Source organism: Amblyomma mixtum, chromosome 2 (genome assembly GCF_055824585.1).
Source record: "Amblyomma mixtum isolate Tamu chromosome 2, ASM5582458v1, whole genome shotgun sequence".
Classification (NCBI taxonomy): domain Eukaryota; kingdom Metazoa; phylum Arthropoda; class Arachnida; order Ixodida; family Ixodidae; genus Amblyomma; species Amblyomma mixtum.
The window spans coordinates 130,185,480-130,206,564 of record NC_143013.1 but is presented as its reverse complement, the minus strand read 5'-3'; the positions used below and the strand labels follow the sequence as shown (position 1 = coordinate 130,206,564).

At 47.1% G+C, this 21,085-nt stretch overlaps 1 protein-coding gene across 1 annotated transcript in view; it reads right to left on the bottom strand.

Annotated features, from left to right (window-relative positions):
• The window catches only part of SerT (Serotonin transporter), a 239,687-nt gene that overhangs the window by 78,869 nt on the left and 139,733 nt on the right, over window positions 1-21,085 (bottom strand). The window contains exons 5-6 of the mRNA XM_089567951.1: window positions 6,767-6,901; window positions 5,177-5,280 (exon numbers count right to left, since the gene is read on the bottom strand). Of these exons, the coding sequence (XP_089424077.1) occupies window positions 5,177-5,280; window positions 6,767-6,901 (239 nt within the window). The remainder of the gene's footprint in view (window positions 1-5,176; window positions 5,281-6,766; window positions 6,902-21,085) is intronic.

Here is a 21,085-nt window from a genome sequence, read left to right as displayed (position 1 = left end):
ATCTAATAGGCACAGACACTTGTGTGAATAAATCAGTTTTTAATTAAGCATTTCTGCAGGGGCATGCGGTTAGGTAGGCTACGATCTTTCTACAATCTCATATTCATAATTAACGCCGGTATCTTAGATCAATGGTTAAGAGCTACTTGCCCGTAACTGAGGGATTTACAGAGTGTATAAGACAAAGATTTACCTGGGCACACGCAGTGAGCGAGTCGCACGTGTATGACCATTCCTAGTTTGTGCTTTTCTTGCATTTCGAGCTTTTGTGTGTGCCCGGTAAGGTTGTTTGATGCCACCACCTCGCATTTTCTATACTTGTAATGCGCAATAAGCTTAAACTTAAGAGTGTGGTGTACGGCCCGCACGCTGTGCTAGCTTTGTCTGGTTCCGGGAATTAGTGAAATTGACCACGTAGATTTTTTTATTTTTCCAGTATGCACGAATTTAGTAAGCCATGCCAGTACACCGTACGAAGAGCCTAGCAACATATGGGAAATGTTGTTGCCCATTTCCTTAGTAAATACTACCAGCATTTTGTTTGCAACTGTGGCGCTCTACAGTAGCTTCCTGAGGTAGGGAATTTCCTAATTCTAGTTTTACTACCTCCAGTTACTAGGAAGACATTGATCTATGTGACAAGTACCTAGTTAGTATTTAGTGAATTTCTCTACAAGTTACTAGGCAGCAGGCATTACCAAACTTCCTGTCACTAACTGCAGTTACTAAAAGAATAGTAACGTAGTTGACAGCCAGTTACTACCCAAAAGCTGGTAAGTATGGTTGGTAAAGTGGTAAGTATTTGGCATAACGTTCGGTTGCGCAAAATTTAGTTTCTATGTATTTGGAAAGTCCGTTGTTATCGAAACCGACCATCACCAGTTATTAGCAATTATGGATCGGCAGGGGTGCTTCTGTCGCGCGCGTAATGATTTACCTGCATATTTGCGGCCTACACCAAGCAGCGGATCATGACATCAAGTCTCGGTCTTTTCATCAGCATGACAAGCACCAGCGCATTTTGAAGCTGGCCTATCAGCAACACCTGCTACTGCGCACGTCTGCGGAGTGCCACCTGCATCATCCGAGCAGGCTGCTGTCCTGTTTCCCTCTCTCCTGTATATTGTCTCCTGCTCAGTATTATGTTTTGTAATCATGTCATACCAACTAGCCCTTCATCGCTCACTCTTGCATACATACTCTGTCCCGGTCTACGACTCTTAGCTCGGTGGCGGTGTTTCTGTGGCGCATGTGCTGATCTTCCTGCGTTTTAGCAGGTAAGCCTGCATTTTCAGTTATAAAATTGGAGAGCACTGCAGCGTACTGCATTGGAGAAATGCGGAAGCATTTGCGTGTGAACGTTGCAACTTCATTTTTACAAGTCATAGTTGCCATGTGACACTTTTCATGTGACCCCTGGATGACGTTAGTACTTTTACTGCAAGCCATCGTTGTCTAACATTACTACGCATCCCCAATACAGTTTATAGTTTATTGTCCTACACAGTTTATCGTCGTACACATCACAACGCATTCACTTCGTGCCCCTCTAACACGCTTGAACCAACGATCTTTTTTGCGACACATTGCACCGACTATTGCTGATGGCGCCACTGTGAACGACGTACCTCATCTCTTACAGTTTGCGGACTACACAGCCTGATTTTAATTCCAGCCAGGCCTCCCTTGGTTCTCCGTTCACACAAGGCTGGGCTCCAGTGCCGTACTCCCCGATGTCATAATTGACGCCGATTTGGCCATACTTCAATGGATTCCGTTGTGCCGTATACCCATAAGCTCGGCAGTGGCATCCGTGCCATAGACGATCACTCTGCAGGGGCATTTGATGAATGTGTAAGAAGTTTTGCATGCTACTGGTGGCTCGTCAGCCGTTACACCCGCTGAATCATCAACTGATTACCTAGTGTCTGATGCAGGTCGTCATCTGCAGCATGAGCCTCCCATGCCTTCACGAACGGGGCAACTGTCTGCAGGTGTTGATCGTCAGCGCCTTCGCTCAGCACACAACGGAAATACACAGCGTTAATGATGGAACCCTTGGTGCACGTTCCTACCCTGTGTGCGAGTCGGAGAAAGAGAAGGGTGGTGGTGTGGCTGCTGCGCCAAGCACGTGCACTGATAGGACTCCTGATGCCTCAGTCATGTGAGCCATAGAGGTGGCTGATTGCCAGCCTGTCAGCTCAATCCAGGACGGTAAGTGTGGGCTGGATGTGCGAATTTGAACTGTGTCCTCGAAACGTGGCGTATCGCCGAGTTCTGCCCCTCTCAGGAGGGCGCTGCCCCTGCGTCCAAGCAAAAGTTCCGCCATCGAAAGTCAAAGACCAAAAAATCTCCTCAGCGCTCCAGATCGAGGAGAAACGGTGCCAGCTCTAGGGAGCTCTCACCCCCCGGATTGGCGGTCGACATCGCGGATGGTTCTTATGTGCACGCTGGTCGCCACGGCGTACTTCCAGCAGTTGATCGTCGCAGCACTCAAATTTGGTGGTCTCCGGTCTAGGCAGAAACAGGTGCAGTTGCGCCCATTATTTATAGGCTCTCGGACCGATATTGCTGCTGTTCGAGAGACTAAGATCGAAAGTGAATTGGATGCAGAGGTGTCCCTGCGGCCTTTCTTAGCAGATTACAATGTCCGTGTGTCGCACTCGTTAGGCCTTTCGGCGGGCTGCTTTCAGTTCTTCAGAAAGAGTCTCTCTGTTTCTAGCTTTATGTACCAGAATGGCACAGAAGGGCGCGTGATACGTTCTGACATTCGGCTGCATGGCGGATCCTGTAGGTTCATCAACGTGTATGCTTCAAACAATCGGGCGCAGCCAGCAGTTTTCTTTGAGGGCATGGCAGCTCTTCTAGGCTGTGACCAGTATGTCGTACTGATGGGTGATTTTAACTGCATGTGCGACCCCCGCGACCACTCAGGTCCAAGTGAAAACGCCGGCAAGACCGCTGGGATTTTATTGGCTATCACACTAAACGTAGAGTGAAGTTCGCGGTGCTGTGCATTGTTTGCCGCATCCAGGTTCGCGAGAGAGGAATGTCCATTGCGTTTTCCCCTAGCCTATGCACAACTGCAGAGAAGAGGGTGAGTCACACTCGCTACCCAGCGGGATAAGCGGGGGGGGGGGGGGGGGGAGATAGCGGAGGATTCCGGGAAAACGGGAAAGGAATAACTCCCTCCAGGAACGGATACGTGAGGTCGCATCCTGTTGTGCACGCTCTTGCGGCGAGGCGGATCCGCGTCACATTGCGTGGCTTTTGTCCCATGTCTACAGCGGCATGCGCTGACAGCTTGAAGCGCGGTCAACAGGATATTGCCACGCTAGCTGCAGGCATGAGGACAGTATGTGACGATACTGAAAAGATAGGTCTCGAGGTGACTTTCCTCGAGCCTGGGTCAACCGGAGGTTTAAATATTCTGCTTCATGTTCGCGAAGCTCGCAGCAGGAAAGCAGAATTCTCCGAAATTGTGATGGTAGAGAGTGTGTATACATCGCTCGTACGTACTCGACAAGCGATTCATCCGGGGTCTGTGTCCGCAGCTCGAGCTCTCGTCGCATACGCAGCTTGTAATCGTATGGAAGGAACTCCTCCCTGAACAAGCGTCGAAAATCAGCCATGTTGCCCCCGCTGTGTGGCCGACCAACTGGTACCACCGGGCGGCTTGATCAACGAGTGCGACGGGGAGAACTCTTCTCATAAGAGTCTTTTAGCAGAGCGGGCCAGCGAAGCGGAGCGGACGAGGGGTGCGCCACTGCGCATGCGCTGAACGCTCAGGCGGCCATCGGGTTTGCGGCGCTGCGCGCTCGCCCGCTCGCCTGGTGATCCCAGCGGAAAGCGCTCAGCGAGCGAGCGTCGAGCAAAAGCCGATTTGGATATGCGATCCGTCGCAGGGTTATGCAGAGGGCCTCGTCCCCGGGAACTGCCACTCTCTGTGGAGTCACCACCGTTTCGGGTAGCAGTAAGGCCCTCTGCAGCCTATGTACATCATCTTTCTCAAATCGAAAGTGGGTCCTGAACACACGACTGTCGATGGCGTCAATGTTCAGAAGCCCGCGCACAGAGAGTGAGTCCCGTCGTGTTTCACCGAAAACCTCCTGGCAATGGAGTGCATATTGCAACTGCGCAAAATGACGAGGGACGAAGAGAGGAAAGCACAGGACTATCTCGTTGGAAGTGCCTGTGTTGGACAATATTTATGGAACTCCACAACGTCCCTATTGATGCCTGAACGATTCAAGCTACATTTAAGAAGTTAATTTATTTATCTCGACTTATTATTGAAGTTGGACGAGCAAAAATGGTACTCTAGCCTTAGATAAACCCTAACAATAGCCACGCGATTTCATTTCTGAAGAACGCACCGGTTTTTTCAAAATCTTGGTCCAAGTTAGTTGAGACGCCCTGTATAGTGCCCTGGCGTTCGTTGGTTTGGGGTTGTTGGGATCTGCTTAAGGGGTACAGACACAAAGTTTTTGGATATTTGTTTTTCTGCCTTGAAAGACGCTCCGTGTCTCTATAATCAGAACAATGAGCACGAATGAAAAGTCCGATTCGTGAATAATTTTACAAACGATTTTGAACCGGCAGTTTCGGCCTCGGTCGGCACCAGCTCAGGAGTGCACTTCAACGTCACTGTCGGCCCGCCAGCCTGGGCTACGACGTTCTGCTGAGGTTAGCGTCGCCGGCAACCACTTACTGTTCCTGTGAATAACCATTTGTTTCGATGACGTCAAAATAATTGTGAAAAGCGCACTTTGACACCACGCGATTCGGGCGGAAATTCGTAGTGGCAGCTCGGACAACATTCAAACTCAACGCCTACGACTGAAACTTGCTAAAAGGCATCTCCTTACTCCCACAAAAGAAATAATGTCGTGTGTTTGCGTTCACAACTTTGTCTGTACCACTTTACGGAATTCCCAAATGTTTTTTATAAGTCAGGTACATGAGAAGTAAAACTACAACGCTCAGAGTCCCGAGCAAATTGTTCTGTAGCCTGGTGCGGAGTCAGAATCACAGGTCGCGCATATAGTACCTCAGGTCGCAGCTGGGCAATGTCCACAGTGTCTTGAAACGTGGAGTGCTCTCATAGTTAATTCTTTTTCGGAGCCAAGCAGCAATAATCACAAAAATCCTAAACATGAAGCAACGGAAGTCGTACCGGTAGCAGTTGTTGTGGAACTTGTTGTAGCTGGACAGTGCTAGCAATGTTCCAAATCCGGGTCCAAGGGAGAAAAATATTTGAGTAGCAGCGTCGATCCACACCTGCGGATAAATAACCCGTCAAAACAGCATCCAGACAAACTGTTTCGAGGGTGCATCATGTCCGCATCTTTATCATTTCTTTTACTGGAAATGCAGCCGTGTATCAACCTTGCTTTTCTTCTTCTACCTCCTCCTCCTCCGCAGCCGTGTATCCCGGGCTGGGGCTCCCTTAACTACAATATATTACAAAAACTGCTCATTGTGATGAATGTGCGTGAAAGGTTCGAAGTTAAGAGCAAAATTGTCTCCATGTTTGTAGTTAGAGAATTAGTTCGCAGGAGCTCTGCCACGAGTAGGGGTCAGACCTGCCTGGAATAAACCTAAAATACCGTAAGCGCAGTTGTGATTGGATGCGGAAGGACAGTTTTCTCTGAGCGTGCTTCAACATTTGGATAGAGTGTCAGCGTGCACAATGCAGTATATTTAAAGCTTGTGTCCTTCGGTTAAAAGCAGATTTTACCCAAATCTTGCGCCCTGAGCTTTATTGTGTGCAAAGCTTAAGCCACTACATGATAACAATCAGATGTTTTGTGCTTTTCACTGAGCACAGCTTTCACTTAATCTACAATATAAAAACATTTTATTGATTGTTAGCCTTTGCTTAAGTTAAAGTGTAGTTGAGTGAAAAAGTGAATCTCAAACCGAGAAGCCAAACCACCGGTACCAACTGGGTTTCTTGTTGGCATCACTGTATCGAGAACTACGTTTGTTAACCACGTTCTGGCACGATGCTGGGCTTTTTAAACGGCTGCTGTGAGGTTGAACATTTTCGCTTGAACCAGGCTTACATGGTCTAGAAGATAGATGGAATTGCTGAACACGAGGACAGTAATGCACGCGATGTTAGTTTGATAAAAAAGAAAAAAACTACCAGACGCGGCCAGAACCACCTCCGTACAAGCTGTCATTTCCAATCTTTTTATAAAAGTAATGAGCGCAAGTCGACTGTTCTAGCTACCGAACGAGAACGTGAACTAGCAGTACTTTATTTTTGCCGGAAAACATAACCCGGAAACCTCAAATTTAGTTTTGTTGTATAGCGCGATTTTCGCTCCGATTGAACCTGTAAATATACCTTGCAATTTATGCTGCCGAACGTCAAAAGAAAATAAAACAAGAAGACTAAAAGCAGTACGTATAATGAGGTTCCATTTATTTTTTTCGCAAGACCAGTATATGTCCTATGCACTAAAAACATCTTATTTCCGGAAGTTTTTTTAGGAAGCGTTGTAGGCGTCGAGCATGAAATACCATCACGCATTCACACTCAATTACAATGGCGAAGTCGTCGTGGTGTCACGAGGCACGTGGGGTTAGGCTTACGTTGAACACATCGGCGATATCTATGTATGTTGCGCTTAGCCCATAAAAATTCCGCTCCATACCCTAACTCAAAAATTATCACTGTGCTCTGTGGATGTTCAAAGTAGCGTTGCCGCCGCGTGCATATCCGAGGCAGTGCAGCGAAAAGCACGTCGCGACTTACGTCGCTCGAGAGCAGCTTGTCCCACTGCGGGTAGAGGTAGTACTTGATGCCGTCCAGCGAACCGTCCAGCGTCACGCCTCGCAGCAGCAGGATCAGCAGCACCACGTACGGCATGGTCGCCGTCACCCACACGGCCTGCGAGAACACACACAGCCGCTATGATTTCACGAATAAACTTATGCGACTGCGCACACCCCAGCTAGCACAACGCGCCGCAAGAATTTTATGCGAATGCTCTGTAGGCTGCAGGAACACTCTATCTCATATTAAAACATCATCAATAGCCAAGAACATTAGGAAGGAAACAGCGCACAAAAAACGAGGACGGGAAGAAGACAAAGACTCGCACTAACAACTGATAGCTTTTATTCGAGCACTTTTGAAATATACAACAAGAAGGAAAGAAAGATGGCGCGAAAGATATATGAACGACACTAAAACATATCACACAATGACCATTTCTTGAATGGATAAGACAGTGGCTAATAGTGACGGTAAAAAGAATAAGAACAAGACAAAACACAGCACAAAGCACTTCTAGCCTACAATGCACTTGTTTTCTTTTTTTTCTGAGCGATATAGAAGGTGTGCTGACGCAAGTGCCTTCTGTTTTTATGTATCGGCAGCGCTTAAAATATCTCTGTTGTACACGCGTCTCTGTACATTCCTATTGTTTAGGAATGTACAGAGGCCTTGTTAAGGAATGGCGTGCAGCCTTCGCACTTGCGAGGTTGAATTACCAGATTGCTTCCGGTCGTTCCGTTTAAGGTGCGAGAGTGTTCACCCAGCCGCTCACTTAAACTGCGCCAGGTCTGACCTATGTAGCAACGTCCACACGATAGCGGTATGTGGTATATCACGTTGCTTCGGCAATCCACATAGAGGGTAGCATGCTGTATTGTGCAGCTTACGCTGGTTCTATCCCGGGCATTCACTTTTTTGCATAGTCATCCGAGCTTTTCTGGTTCGGAGAATAAAAACGCTTTGCTGGCAATCTTAAGATTGTGCGCCGCCTTCTGAATGCCGGGCGTAACAACCCTTCTTCTCCGTTCGTTGTCTTGTTCTGTAGTTTTCTTTCTTCTGTTCCCGACCAAGATCTTCTCCGCAATTTCTGTGAGTAAGCGCCTCGGATAGCCATAGCCAACTGAGACCAAGCGTTCGATCTGGGCTAGAAAACTGTACGTTAATGTGTGGATGCACAACCTTTGGAGTGCGTTGGTCATGAAGCCTAACAGGGTTACAGTTGACCTGTACGTTTGCTTAGACAAGCTGGAGAAGTGTCCGAACTCTTCCCGCTGTGCGAACACGGTAACACTGAACAAAGCAACACGACGGCTCTGGGACTGCCGACCGACACCTTCAATGAGAAATTGGCGGCGCTGGGAATCAGCAGCTCCTTCGAGAAAAACAAAGAAGCGCAGCTTTTAGCTCAGGAGCTAACACTAAAACACTAATGTATGTTTGCGGGCCACATAGTACCCCAAACCCTCGTGCATGGGGTCGCTATCAGGGGAATCAAAGGGACAACAACACTGGACGCACACGTAAAGAACAGCTACGTAGTAGCGCCAATCCCAAACCACAAGCACCTGGAAGCACGCGTCAGCCGCAGAGCGGCCAGAGAGAGAAAAGTAATCTGTACATCTGGTGGGCGAAGCATCACAAGATACTAGGGCGCCACTACATACGAACCGCAGCCTGGGGCTGTCGCCAGCGTAGTAGACGGACGCCTAAGGGAAGTAAACAGCGCGTCGTTACGCGGAGATGACGTTCTAGAAGTAGAAGAGGTGGCACTTTCTCTCGCCATCTAAGAGGGCAACGAGAAATGAATATCCTTAATAGTACTCCTGTAATCTCAAGAAGCATACAGATGAAGCCGAGGGGCTGGAGTAATAAGAGCGCGGCGGGCGTATTAAGAGCAAGCATAAAGAAAATCCTGTGGAAACACAAGATAACATGGACTCTCTATACCAAGAAGGCGCTGGTAACGTCAAAGCGGATGACGTCCTAGATATTATGCTAGGCGACCGGAGGATGAGGCCCAGACCGCCGAGCACGTCCCTGAAATCTACGGGGATATGTTAGAACACTACAGAATCGGAAGGAAACGATACTCTTGCTTTAACGAGGTCTGGAGGAATTTCTTCGCTTTACTCTGCCACCTGACTCAGGCGCCACCTGGTTGGTTGCCCCCTGCCATCAGAGGCAGGTGACAGGGGTGCTACGAGGAGTACGGAGGAGATTTGTATTGTCGCCGTCGTGAGTGCGGTGACGCGGAAGATGGCTGAAAACTAGGACACCGTAAACCTCTCCTTTGGGACCCTATTTGACTAGGGTCCCTATTTGACTATTTCACTAGGGTGAGAACACTGGCCTCCTCTGGGCGCGTGCTTTGCGGCGACATCATCAAAGCCGGCCGCATAACGCACGACTGGATGCTGAATGAAGCAATTTGCACTCGTCGTCACTTAAGTACGGCCTCACTTTTGCTGTCTCCATCTCCGAAGCAACTTTGTAGTTGCATCTGACGTGCCGGCCCTACTCCCTTACGTTCAGCGTAGAGGGTGCGCAGACGGTGTAGAGGTAGACCGTCCGTTCGCGGGCAAGAGGACCAGGGTTCGAATCCCGGTGGAAAAAAAAACTCTGTGTGTCGATAGAATTGCATAACCAGGCCGCGGGTGCGGCCTGATCTTGGAGGTCAGAACCGACAACGCACTCTCCCACCAGAAAAGGATTTGGCCACCCTGGCGTAGTACATGGACGTCACGTCTTATATGAGGAAAACAATTAACCTCAGTCCCCGGCAGCTGCACAGCAAGGCGGCGATCAGACCTGTGAACCAGCGGAGCGGGCTAAGGATACCTGGCTCCGGATAGGCCGCCGTTGGAAACTGAACCCTACACGTTTAACGCTGCAACCTTATACAGTGAAGCCAGTCTAGTAGTGCTATTGGAGTAACTAGCGGATGTTAAATGGGATGTCAAAGGTCTTTGTGAAGTTACAGATGAAGCACATACAGTGAATAATCGTGGATTAGCGGACAGGCTAGAACTAGGTGTGTGATGCCCGATCAATCAGGCACGTTTTGACAAGAGGTTTCGTCTTCGTCTGGAAAGCCCTTTTGTCGAAATGTCGGCAAGCACTTTGAGTTTTTCCCTCTCTTGTTAACTTCCTGATTATCAAGAACCAACTGACCAACATATTTCTACCATGAACATCTATCTATGATGAACAGATCGTAGAAAGCTTCTATGAGGTCGTGGAATCAGCAGTGAGCGAAGCACACAGTACACCGTACTGATGGGCCACGTCTATGCTAAGGTAGGGAAGAAGCAAGATGGAGGCCGGATAGTAGGCGACTATGGCATAGGCTACAGGAATAGCAGAAGAAGTTAGTAGCCGATTTCGCAGGCGGAAATAATCTACAAACAAGAAAACAGGAAATTGACGTGGAAGAGCCCCAATGGTGAGACTAAAAATGAAATAGACTTCATACCATGCGCTCACCCTGGCATCGTGCAGGATGTGGAGGTCCTCAGTAAGGTGCGTTGTAGCGAACATAGAATGCTAAAGTTTCGGTTCAGCCTAGACTTGATGAGGGAACGGCAGAAATTTGTGATGCGGCAGCCCATTAACCAATTAGCGGTTAAAGGGAAAGTAACGGAATTCAGGATATCGTTGGAGAACAGATATTCCTAATAAGGGAGTAATTACTCATTGGCATCCACCCAAGCGCAGCCATACGGCTACAAAGGAATGCTTTGACCAACACTGTTCCCACTTCGAGTTATTGATCAATTCGCTCTCGCCCTACCATAGGATTGCCGTCCCGGTTAGCTCCGTTGGTAGAGCGACTGCTCCGGTGAAGCGGTGGTCCCGGGTTCGAACCCCTGACCAGGACGAATTTTTCTTTAACTACGAAGGTTCTGAAAAAGCTGCATAGCTTTCCTTTGTAGCCGTATGGCTGCGCTTGGGTGGATGCAAATGAGTAATTACTCCTTTATTACAAATTTACTCCACCTTGGGGGCTTCCCCTCAACATTTGACCAGAACAGATATTCCGCTTTAACTGAAGACGACAAGCTTAAAGTATTATAGACCCCCAATTTTCGGTAGCATGTTTTATTGTCTACAATCGTGCGGAAGACACTAGTATGCATGAATGACCATGTGGTATTCGGCTACGATGGCTAAATCATTAATAATCGAATTTTTCTTTCGTGCTGTTTCGGTTTCGTTTTCAGCAGCCGAAGGACGCTGTGACGTCAAAGTGTGGTTTACGTCACTTGGCGCATGTAAAAACGTCCATAGATTCGCTGCTACATTGTTTAGTTCGCTACACTGCTGAAGACGGCCTTCCTCAAGAGCCGCAGTGACAATAAACGTAGCAGCAACGATTATATTATATTCCAGTTTTTTTCATGCCTCACGTGACCTATAACCACACTTTGACGCCACAGTCATCGGTCGGCTGTTGAAACCGAACCCGAAAGGGATCGGGAAAAAAATTTGATTTTAAAGCGAAAGCCGTAAATGCCTCATACTGTCGTTAGCAGACGCTGTCGGCAGCCGTGTCGACAGACACGTCGGCAGATTTGTCCGCCTTTCGGCGTCACTGCTTAAAAAGAAACTGCGCCGAGGGTGGGAATCGAACCAGGGCCTTTGGCATTTGAAGCGGAGACACTACCACTCCACCACGAAGGCTCATGGCTCGAGCATGAATAAAGGCGCATCTAATGAATGCATTGGTTTCATAAATAAAATAAAAGGAATAAAGTGAAGGAAAAGGAAAATAAAAGTGAAAATAAGAAAATAAGCAAAAATATAAACAAAATACTAATAATAAGAAATTAAAATAAAATTAAAAACAATAAAAATAAGGAAAAGAGCAAAAAAAAACAAAAACAAAATATGAAAAATAATAACTAAATAAAAACGATGCGCCAGGAAACGCTTTCGCCTTGCAGCACTTTAGAGAGCCAAAGTGACCCCTGAATTTTTATATTATTTAACGGTCGTAGGAGGATACCACACGGTAATTCATGTAAAATTAGGGATTGCGCATCATTACTAAACAAAAAAACAAGGACCCATCAGTAAAAGAGAGAGAGAGAGAGAAAAGGACGGAGAGGCAGGGAGGTTAACCAGGCGATGCCCAGTTGGCTACCCTACACTTGGGGAGGGGAACAAAGGGGAAAAAAGGAAAAAGAGCGGCAAAGAAATGAGTCTGTCAAGTGTCCATAGACCACTATGTCACAGGGACAGAGGGCGCGCACAGAAAACTTAGATTATAGGCGGGAATGACGTAGGTGTCTATACTCCCAATAGACCACATTCATACGATCAATCAGGTGATAGAGAAATGCGCAGAATATAACCAACCCCTATATATAGTCTCCATTGATTACGAGAAAGCATTTGACTCAGTTGAAACTTCAGCTGTCATGCAGTCATTGCAGAATCAGGGTCTGGAATAGTGTTATGTGAATATATTGGAAGATGTTTATAACGATTGCACAGCTACTGTAGTTCTCCATAAAGTCAGGCATAAAATTGTAATATGGAAAGGTGTCAGGCAGTGAGACACGATCTCGCCAATGCTATCCACCGCCTGCTTACAGGAGGTATTCCGGGGCCTGAAATGGGAAGAATTGGGGATAAGAGTTAATGGAGAATACCTTAGTAATTTAAGATTCACTGATGACATTGCCTTGCTAAGCCACTTAGGACAAGAGCTTCAAAGCATCATCATTAAGTTAGACAGCCAGAGCAGAGCAGTGCGGCTAAAAATTAACATGCACAAAACCAAAGTAATGTTCAACAACCTAGCAAGGAAACAGCAGTTCGCAGTTGGTAGCGAGGTGCTGGAAGTAGTAAGAGAATATGTCTACTTAGGGCAGGTAGTGGCCGCAGATCCGGATCATGAGAGGGAAATAACTAGAAGAATAAGAATGGGGTGGAGCGCATATGGCGGGTTATCTCAGATCATGACTGGCAGTTTGCCAATATCCCTCAAGAAGAAAGTATACAGCAGCTGTATCTTACCGGTACTCACCTATGGGGCAGAAACATAGAGGCTAACAAACAGGGTTCAGCTTAAGTTAAGGACAACGCAGCGAGCTATGGAAAGAAAAATGGTAGGTGTAACGTTAAGAGATCGGAAGAGGACGGAGTGGGTGAGGGAACAAGCGCGGGTCATTGATATCCTAGTTGAAATCAAGAGGAAGCAATGGGCTTGGGCAGGGCATGTAATGCGAAGGCAAAATAACCGCTGGTCTTTAAGGGTAACGGAGTGGATTCCAAGAGAAGGCAAACGTAGCAGGGGATGGCAGAAAGTTAGGTGGGCGGATGAGATTAAGAAGTTTGCGGGGATACAGTGGCCGCAACTGGAAAAAGACAGGGCTAATTGGAGAGACATGGGAGAGGCCTTTATCCTGCCGTGGGTGTAGTCAGGTTGATGATGATGATGATGACCTCTTTAATGCTAAAGCAATACCGATAATCTCAAAACCCGCCGCGGTGGCTCAGTGGTTACGGCGCTCGGCTGCTCAATTTTCGAATTTCGATGGAGGCGAAATTCTAGATGTCCGAGTACTGTGCGATGTCAGTGCACGTTAAAGAACCCCAGGAGGTCGAAATTTCCGTAGCCCTTCACTACGGCGTCCCTCATAGTCGGAGTCGTTTGGGAGGTAAAACCCTAATAAACCAATACTCGGACAGCTATATTTAAGGAATGCGCAGTAAAACTAGGCAGTCGGTTGGTTCGACAGGAGCTATCCTGTCGATAAGCAAGCTATCTGATGACACCAAAGATTTGATTAAAAAATCCCAAAGCATGAAGGCTAAACCCAACAAAGAGAATAGAACTGGCAATGCTGTCATCATAGTCATCACCAATCTGACTAGGCCCACTGCAGGGCGAAGGCCTCTCCCGTGTCCCTCCATTTAATCCTGTCATTTGCCAGTTGCCAGCCAGCGTAATCGGCATTTTCCAGCGTAATCGGCATGAGAGTTGTCGCCGGGTAGACGAACTTCGTACTCGAGCGAGTCACGAACACCTAAGGTCGCAGCGTTTCATTCGAGCCACGTGAGCGAGCTGTGTCTTCCTTGAGCAACGATTCGTCGAGGGCACCTTTGCAATGACATAGGTGACGTCACTCACCCGACGGATGATGACGAAGGGCCCGACGTAATGGCACAAGAATTTCCGATACAAGCTTCGGTGTCGTAATGGCGTCCAAAGCCAAACGAGATCTTCCAGCTCGTAGAGGACTGAAACATGAGAGTTGTTCTATCGGACCTTGCAACGGTCTTGAGATCCGGTGGTGCGCAGACGTGCAAGACGAAGGGCTCCCTCAGCGAGGCAGAGATGTTGCGAGACGGAAGGGCCACCGTGTACTGGGAAGGGAAAAACGGTGTCCAGGATGATTTGTGGTAAGCGTGCTCGGAGGCAATCGCCGAGATCGTCTTCACCTGCTGCCTTGCAAGGGCGAGAATGTCGAGACAAAGAGTCAGCGTCAGCGTGGCGGCGACCGCTCTCATAGGACATAGAAAAGTGGTATTCTTAGAGACGTAACGCCCAACCAGCTAGTCGACCGGTAGGGTCTCACAGGCCAAGAAGCCAACACAGGGAGTTATGGTGATGATAACATTGAAGTGGCGGCCGTAAAGATAGGGCCGAAACTTGTTAACAGCGAAGACGATGGCGAGACATTCCACTTCTGTTACCGTGTAATTACGTTGGGCTTTCTTTAACGTGCGGTTTTGGGTAAGCAATAACATGCTGGCCGTCCTTCCGAAGGTGTTGGAGTACCGCACCGATTCCCACGCCGCTGGCGTGAGAATGAACCTCGGTTGTAGGAGCCGGATCGAAATGTCGTGAAACAGGAGGTTAGCAGAAACTTCATTTGTCGAAGTGATGACTCACACGCCGGGGATCACACAAATGTAACGTCTTTTTGTAGCAGAAAAATGTGAGTATTAGCAATTCGGGCGAATCCTTGAATGAAACGGCGCAAATATGAACTGAGGCCCAAGATGCTTCTTAAATGCTTTACATTTTCAGGTTCTGGAAAGTCGCACACTGCCGCGATCTTTTTTTGCGTCGGGCCGAACACCGTCATGATCCACTAGGAATCCTAGCACCAGGGTCTGTTGTTCACCGAAATGAAATATCTTAGAGCTTGAAATTACTCCGGCCTGTTGAATGAAGTCACACACAAGGCCAAGTGGCTCATTGTGCTCACAAAATGTATTCCGAAAAATGGTTACATCAACCAAATAGTACATGCATACCTCCCACTTTCAGCCGCGCAGGATGGTTTCCATAAATCGCTCGACTGTCGCTGGGGCATTGCAGAGCGCAAAGAGAACCACATTAAATTATTAAAGTCCATTAGGGGTAACAAGCGCTGTCTTTCCTCGGAGCGACGGATACATCGGGATCTGCTAATAGCCAAACCGCAGGTTGACAGGTGAGAAATTGGAAGCAGACTGAAGACAGTCTACGGTATCATCGATACGAGTAAGAGGATAAACATCCTTCTTCGTGACAGCGTTTAATCGACGATAATCTACACAAAATACCAGTTGTTCTTCTTTCTCACCAAATGACGGGGGCAGCCCATGGACTAGAGGACTCTCGTATGATTCCTTTCTTCAATATGTCCAGGATCTGCTCGTTGATTACCGCCGCTCAGACGAGGACACTCGATAGGGCTCCTGCCTGATCGGAGTCGAGTCACCATTCTTGGTCTGATGTGACTTACGTGAAGCTGGCGGCACAGAAAAATCATATTTTACGGCAAAACCAAACACAGATGTGTAAGGTGCGAGAACTTCACGTAAGTCATACTGGTAGAACTAGGAGAGAGATTTGTTAATCATCTGGTAAATATTTCTGCTGTATTCAGGATACATGCTCGGGAGACACAGAACGAATGGTAAGAACTTCGTAACCCTCAAATGTAGCCGACTTGAGGCCGGACGGTAAACAAACAGGTTCCGACTAAATGTTCAAAATTCACACATGGGCGCAACCATGTACGACCTCAATGACGGCACGGGGCACTAACAAAACTTTCTTAGCAACGTTGTTCATGTCGCCTTCATTTAATACACGGTGGATGTCTCCTCGAACGCAAGATCCTTGGACAGGCACAAACATTGCCGCCACAGCTTGTAATAAGACGTCAATGGTTGGCAGACCCACCACCGCCTCAAATGTCACGATAGCAGTACTTGAAACATAATTTGTCAGCAATATAACTTTCGATCATTATGCGATAACCATGCCGCAGACAGACAGATGAAGGAAATGGAGTGGTCTAATGAACAAAGCAACGGTACTAGGTCATCACGATGTTTGCGTATGAAGTGGATGTTCAGTTGCAGGAATGACAGTGGCACTTCTTTATCTTGCAATATAGCTTTTCCTTGTTAGTAAGAGTAAATACTCATGCGAATGTAGATGTGATAGATCACAAAAGGGCTGTAAGCGCCTGTGTGAAGACGGCAATGTCCGCTACACATGAGATGCGATAGACCATGCTCTTATTAGATTTCCTGCCTTTGATCGTGCAGTTATTGGTCCACAGGCACTTCTACTCCTTTTCCTTTTTGAGCTCGCATGCACGCCAACTAGAGTCGTTTTCGTTCAAGTGAGAGTTGGTCATTCACATGAAATGGCTCCTACGAGCTTTGTGGGAACCCGATATCGACTGCGGACAGCCTAGCCTTCCTTGCTTTACCCGCCGCGGTGGCTCAGTGGTTACGGCGCTCGGTTGCTGACCCGAGAGAGGCGGGTTCGATCCCGGCCGCGGCGGCTGAATTTCTTGAAGGCGAAATTCTAGACGCCCGTGTGCTGTGCGATGTCAGTGCACGTTAAAGAACACCAGGTGGTCGATATTTCCGGAGCCCTTCACTACGGCGTCCCTCATAGCCTCAGTCGCTTTGGGACGTTAAACCCCAATAAACCAATAAACCAACCAACCAACCTTCCTTGCTTTAGCAGAGAACTCAATTTTCCTGTCTCTTGACAGGAATCGCGCAATAATGTTGGCGTTGGTTTTGACAAGAACACGATGCGCAGTGTCGAGGTACGACTGGTTGTAGGGACAGCCAGTGTTATCACCAGTGGCTTGAACAACCGACATGCAGCTTTCACCATGAGTCTTTGGAACACCTTTTACCTCTATGTTATTTAGAATCAGTTTTCTCCACATCACACATGCACTGTTTCAGTTGTTCGCTTTTTTCTTTCAGAGCTTCATTTTCTTGGTTTAGGGTTTGGTTGCTTTATTTTACTATTTCGTACAGCTCACTGACCGTGACTAGGGTGTTCTTAGTCGTGGCCTTGGATTTCATCCCTAAGCGATAGAAGTTTTTCTCAAGCAAGTTCCGCTCAAGTCGGCAGAGCTAGTTAGGCAGCAGTGGCAGCAGCAGAAAATTAGGTCAATACCTTACAACTCCTAACACAACAATGATACATTAGCGTGATCAGCATTTTTTTGCTGCTGTCACGCGGTGTCTTTCACAAAGCGTTGGCATTAGCAGCTAGGAAATAATTCTGTTAGTGCGTGCTCAACTTCGCCTGCCTTCCACCGTCCTGTTTTCTGGCGCAATTTATTGTTCATGAGACACCTACAAACAGTTTTAATGCCTGCATTTACAAGTTCCCCTGAATAGTTTTGCTGGAGCTTGTATATATATATATATATATATATATATATATATATATATATATATACATATATATATATATATATATATATATATATATATATATATATAATAAGTTGGGGAAGTCACATTGAAAAACTTAACAGATTTATTCAACGTTTCGACTAGGGACTGGTCTTTTTCATTCTTGAAAAAGACCAGTCCCTGGTCGAAACGTTGAATAAATCTGTTAAGTTTTTCAATGTGACTTCCCCAACTTATTATATTTTTAATCAGTTGCCTTGAAGATTTTGTTATATATATACATATATACACAGGGTGTCCCAGCTAACATGGACCAAGATTTATAAAAAAACTACGCGTTCTTCAGCACTGAAATCACGTGGATTTTGTTAGGGTTTATCTACAGTTACACCACCATTTTTTTTCGCTCGTCCTATTTTAATAACTATTCATGATAAAAAAAATAAGTTTTCAAATATAGCTTGAAACGTTCAGCGGTCAATAGAAAAGTTGTGGAGCTCCACAAATATCGTCAAACCCAGACACTTCCAACGAGATAGACTTAGCGTGGCCGTTTTTATTCGGAAAAAACGAAAGCCCACGGAGTTTGAAAAATATCACGTGACAGCGCGCTCAGTGCGCCCGGATGCGCCGCGATTACAGCGCTCTCATCTGTGCTTTGTAAGAAACATCACCCGCTTCGGCCCTTTCGTGCCGACCAAGACAGGGCTTCGCATTGTGCTTGGTTCCAAGATAAGGGCCAGTGGGCACGGGCGGCAGTTGAAAAAAAAGTACGGCTCCGTTTCTGTGGAGATAATTTGCACTCTCACGTTAGCAGAATGCATGTGGATGAATGATGACAATCTCGTGAGTGTGAATTTGGAAGCCAGATCCCAACAAGCAACGGCGCATATAACAAGCCTGATAACGTCGTGTGAATTACGCTGAAAAACAGGACCCGAGTTTTCTTTGCCGCCCGAACCCACTGACGCTTATCTTGGAACCAAGCACCACGCGAAGCCCTGTCTTGGGCAGCAGGAAAGGCGTGAAGCGGGTGATGTTTTCCACAAAGCACAGATGAGAGCGCTGTAATCGCGGCGCATCCGGGCCCACAGAGCGCGTTGTCACGTGGTATTTTTCAAACTCTGTGGGCTTTCGTTCTTTCCGAATAAAAACGGCCACGCGAAATCTATCTCGTTGGAAGTGCCTGGGTTGGACAATATTTGTGGAGCTCCACAACTTTCCCATTGACGCCTGAACGTTGCAAGCTATATTTGAAAAGTTAATTTGTTTATCTCGACTAAATAATCAAATAGGCGGAGCAAAAAATGGTACTGTAACCTTAGATAAACCCTAATAACATCCACGCGGTTACAGCTCTGAAGAACACTGTTTTCTTTAAAATCTTGGTCCAAGTTAGCTGAGACACCCTGTATGTACGCGCGCACGCACGCACGCACGCACGCGCACACACACATACACACACACATGGCCCAGCCCGAATTCAGGGGGCACTTTTCCTTGCGCACCGGTTTGCATTGATTTCTTTATTTTTGTTCTTTTCTTCATTCCTTGAGTTTTTTATTTTTATTCATTTGCTTTGCAATTTCTTCTCTTATTCTTGTATGAATTTTTGTATGTTTTGTTAATTTTTTGCTACTTTTTTCTCATTTTTACCGTCAGGGAAGGAAGGAAGATGGGAGTGAACGGAGACACCGTATTCAATAGATGCGCGTTTGTTCAATCCAAACCAATGAGCTTACATGGCAGAGTGGTTAGCTTGCTCGTCTCGCATTTCGGAGACTCTGGTTCGATTCCCCAGCTCAACCAACTTCCTACTCGGTTCTTTTTACTTATTTTACTTGGCGCACCACTATACCAGCCCTTTAAACGTGGTTGCATCGTTACTAGCGAAAGTACAATTGACCCCTTTTGAAATTCGCGCACTGTGATGACACGACCATTTCGACCAAATGAAAAGCATGACATTTCCGTCCACAACTCCTGCGTACAGCGATGAGGCATTAATGGCTTGCGCCTTAATAAAACTGCGCGGAAACATGTCCTTACCCCGCGGACTTCTGTAGGGCGACATCGGTGCGCATAGGTGCGGTCCAACGTGCGCGCCCTCTTCAGAACCTGCCTCTGCCTATGCGAGTGAGGTGAGTAGAGCAGTGTCGCCATCTGCCCAGGAAAGCGACTACTGCGCGTCGACCGGAACCGAGGCGGCGTGTGAGTCACGGACTGTCCTCCGCTCCGGCAGCCGCCTAACTACGGCCAATACCGATCTGCACAGTTGTCGCTTTCTCCCAGCAGATGGCATTACGTATCCTCTGCGCCACGAAAGTGTGCGCAAGTCCGCGTGAGATGGTGACCGCTCAGTGGCAAGGGGAAAATTTTGCAGCCATACATGTCCCTGCAGTGTCGATTTCTAGGAAGATAAATCGCTGACTGGCTAGCTAATGCACGTGACGAGGGATTGATAAAAATATAAGTCAACGATGAAGGAGAAAGCACGAACTTCAAACAATTTTTAATCTCAAATGACTTTAACTTTAGGAGAGGGGTTTTTGTTAGAGAATATAATCACTTGCGATAGAAAACACTGCATAAAACCGAAGCTGCTGTGCACTGCCTGTGGACAGCTCGAAGGAAAATAAAATATGAAATAATTTGCCGCCAATCCAATTGAAAGCGGTTTATCCTGTGAAGCTTGTGGTGGAATTTCAGGACGGTACGCAACCGCGTGGACCGTGATGCCTTCTAGACTATGTTTCATCTATCTTAACGAATGATGGGAAAGAGCAGTTAGTGACATGTGTAAGATGCTTTAACCCCAGAATACGACTCTATCCGAGTACATAGGTGTTGCTGTTTAGAAGTGGCCACTGTACGCTAGGTACAAAATTTAAAACCACCCAAAAAATACAAAGACGTGATCAAGGAACGAACAGGGCAAATCATGTTCAGTCCTTCCTTATGTCCGTGTCGTTTCTCGCCGCGCTTATCCTAATCGTGAACAAACTCGCGCCCGAAAGGTTACTTCTGCAGCATGTATGATTTATTCGTTAAAGCGAGAACTTAGGGTCCACTTCTGCAGAATCTCCGGTGTCGTCCGTTGTTATTGTGAGCTAAAAAATCCGGATTGGTCGTAATTGTGGCTCCGTCACACGCGAAGCGGCGGATTTGCTAAGTGGTTAACCTGTAAGCGAGTGACTAACAAGTCGCGACATGGCTCATACGCAAACAATAGTCGCAAACAATAGCCGAATAGTCGCTTAAGTCCTGTTCGACTCATATGTCAGTCGGACATATAAGTTATTGGGGCCAAACTGTGCGCAGCCGGCGGAGAAGCGTAGTCTGCGTGCCAGTTATGCAGAAGCGTCACCTGTACGCAACCCATGTCCCCAATCCGTGGAGCATCCATCTGCAGCCACGGAGGGCACAGGCGAAATAGCCAGAGGCAGAGCTCGTTAGAAATTCATGATGAAGTTTAGCGCCAAAAACGAGGACAAAGAAGGAGTGAAGACACAACACGAGCGCTTTGTGTACCTTTTGCACCCTCAGCACTCTTCAGATGTATCGCCCTCTAAGGTTTATCTTGACCATATCATGTTTGTTTCTTCTTTTTGATTT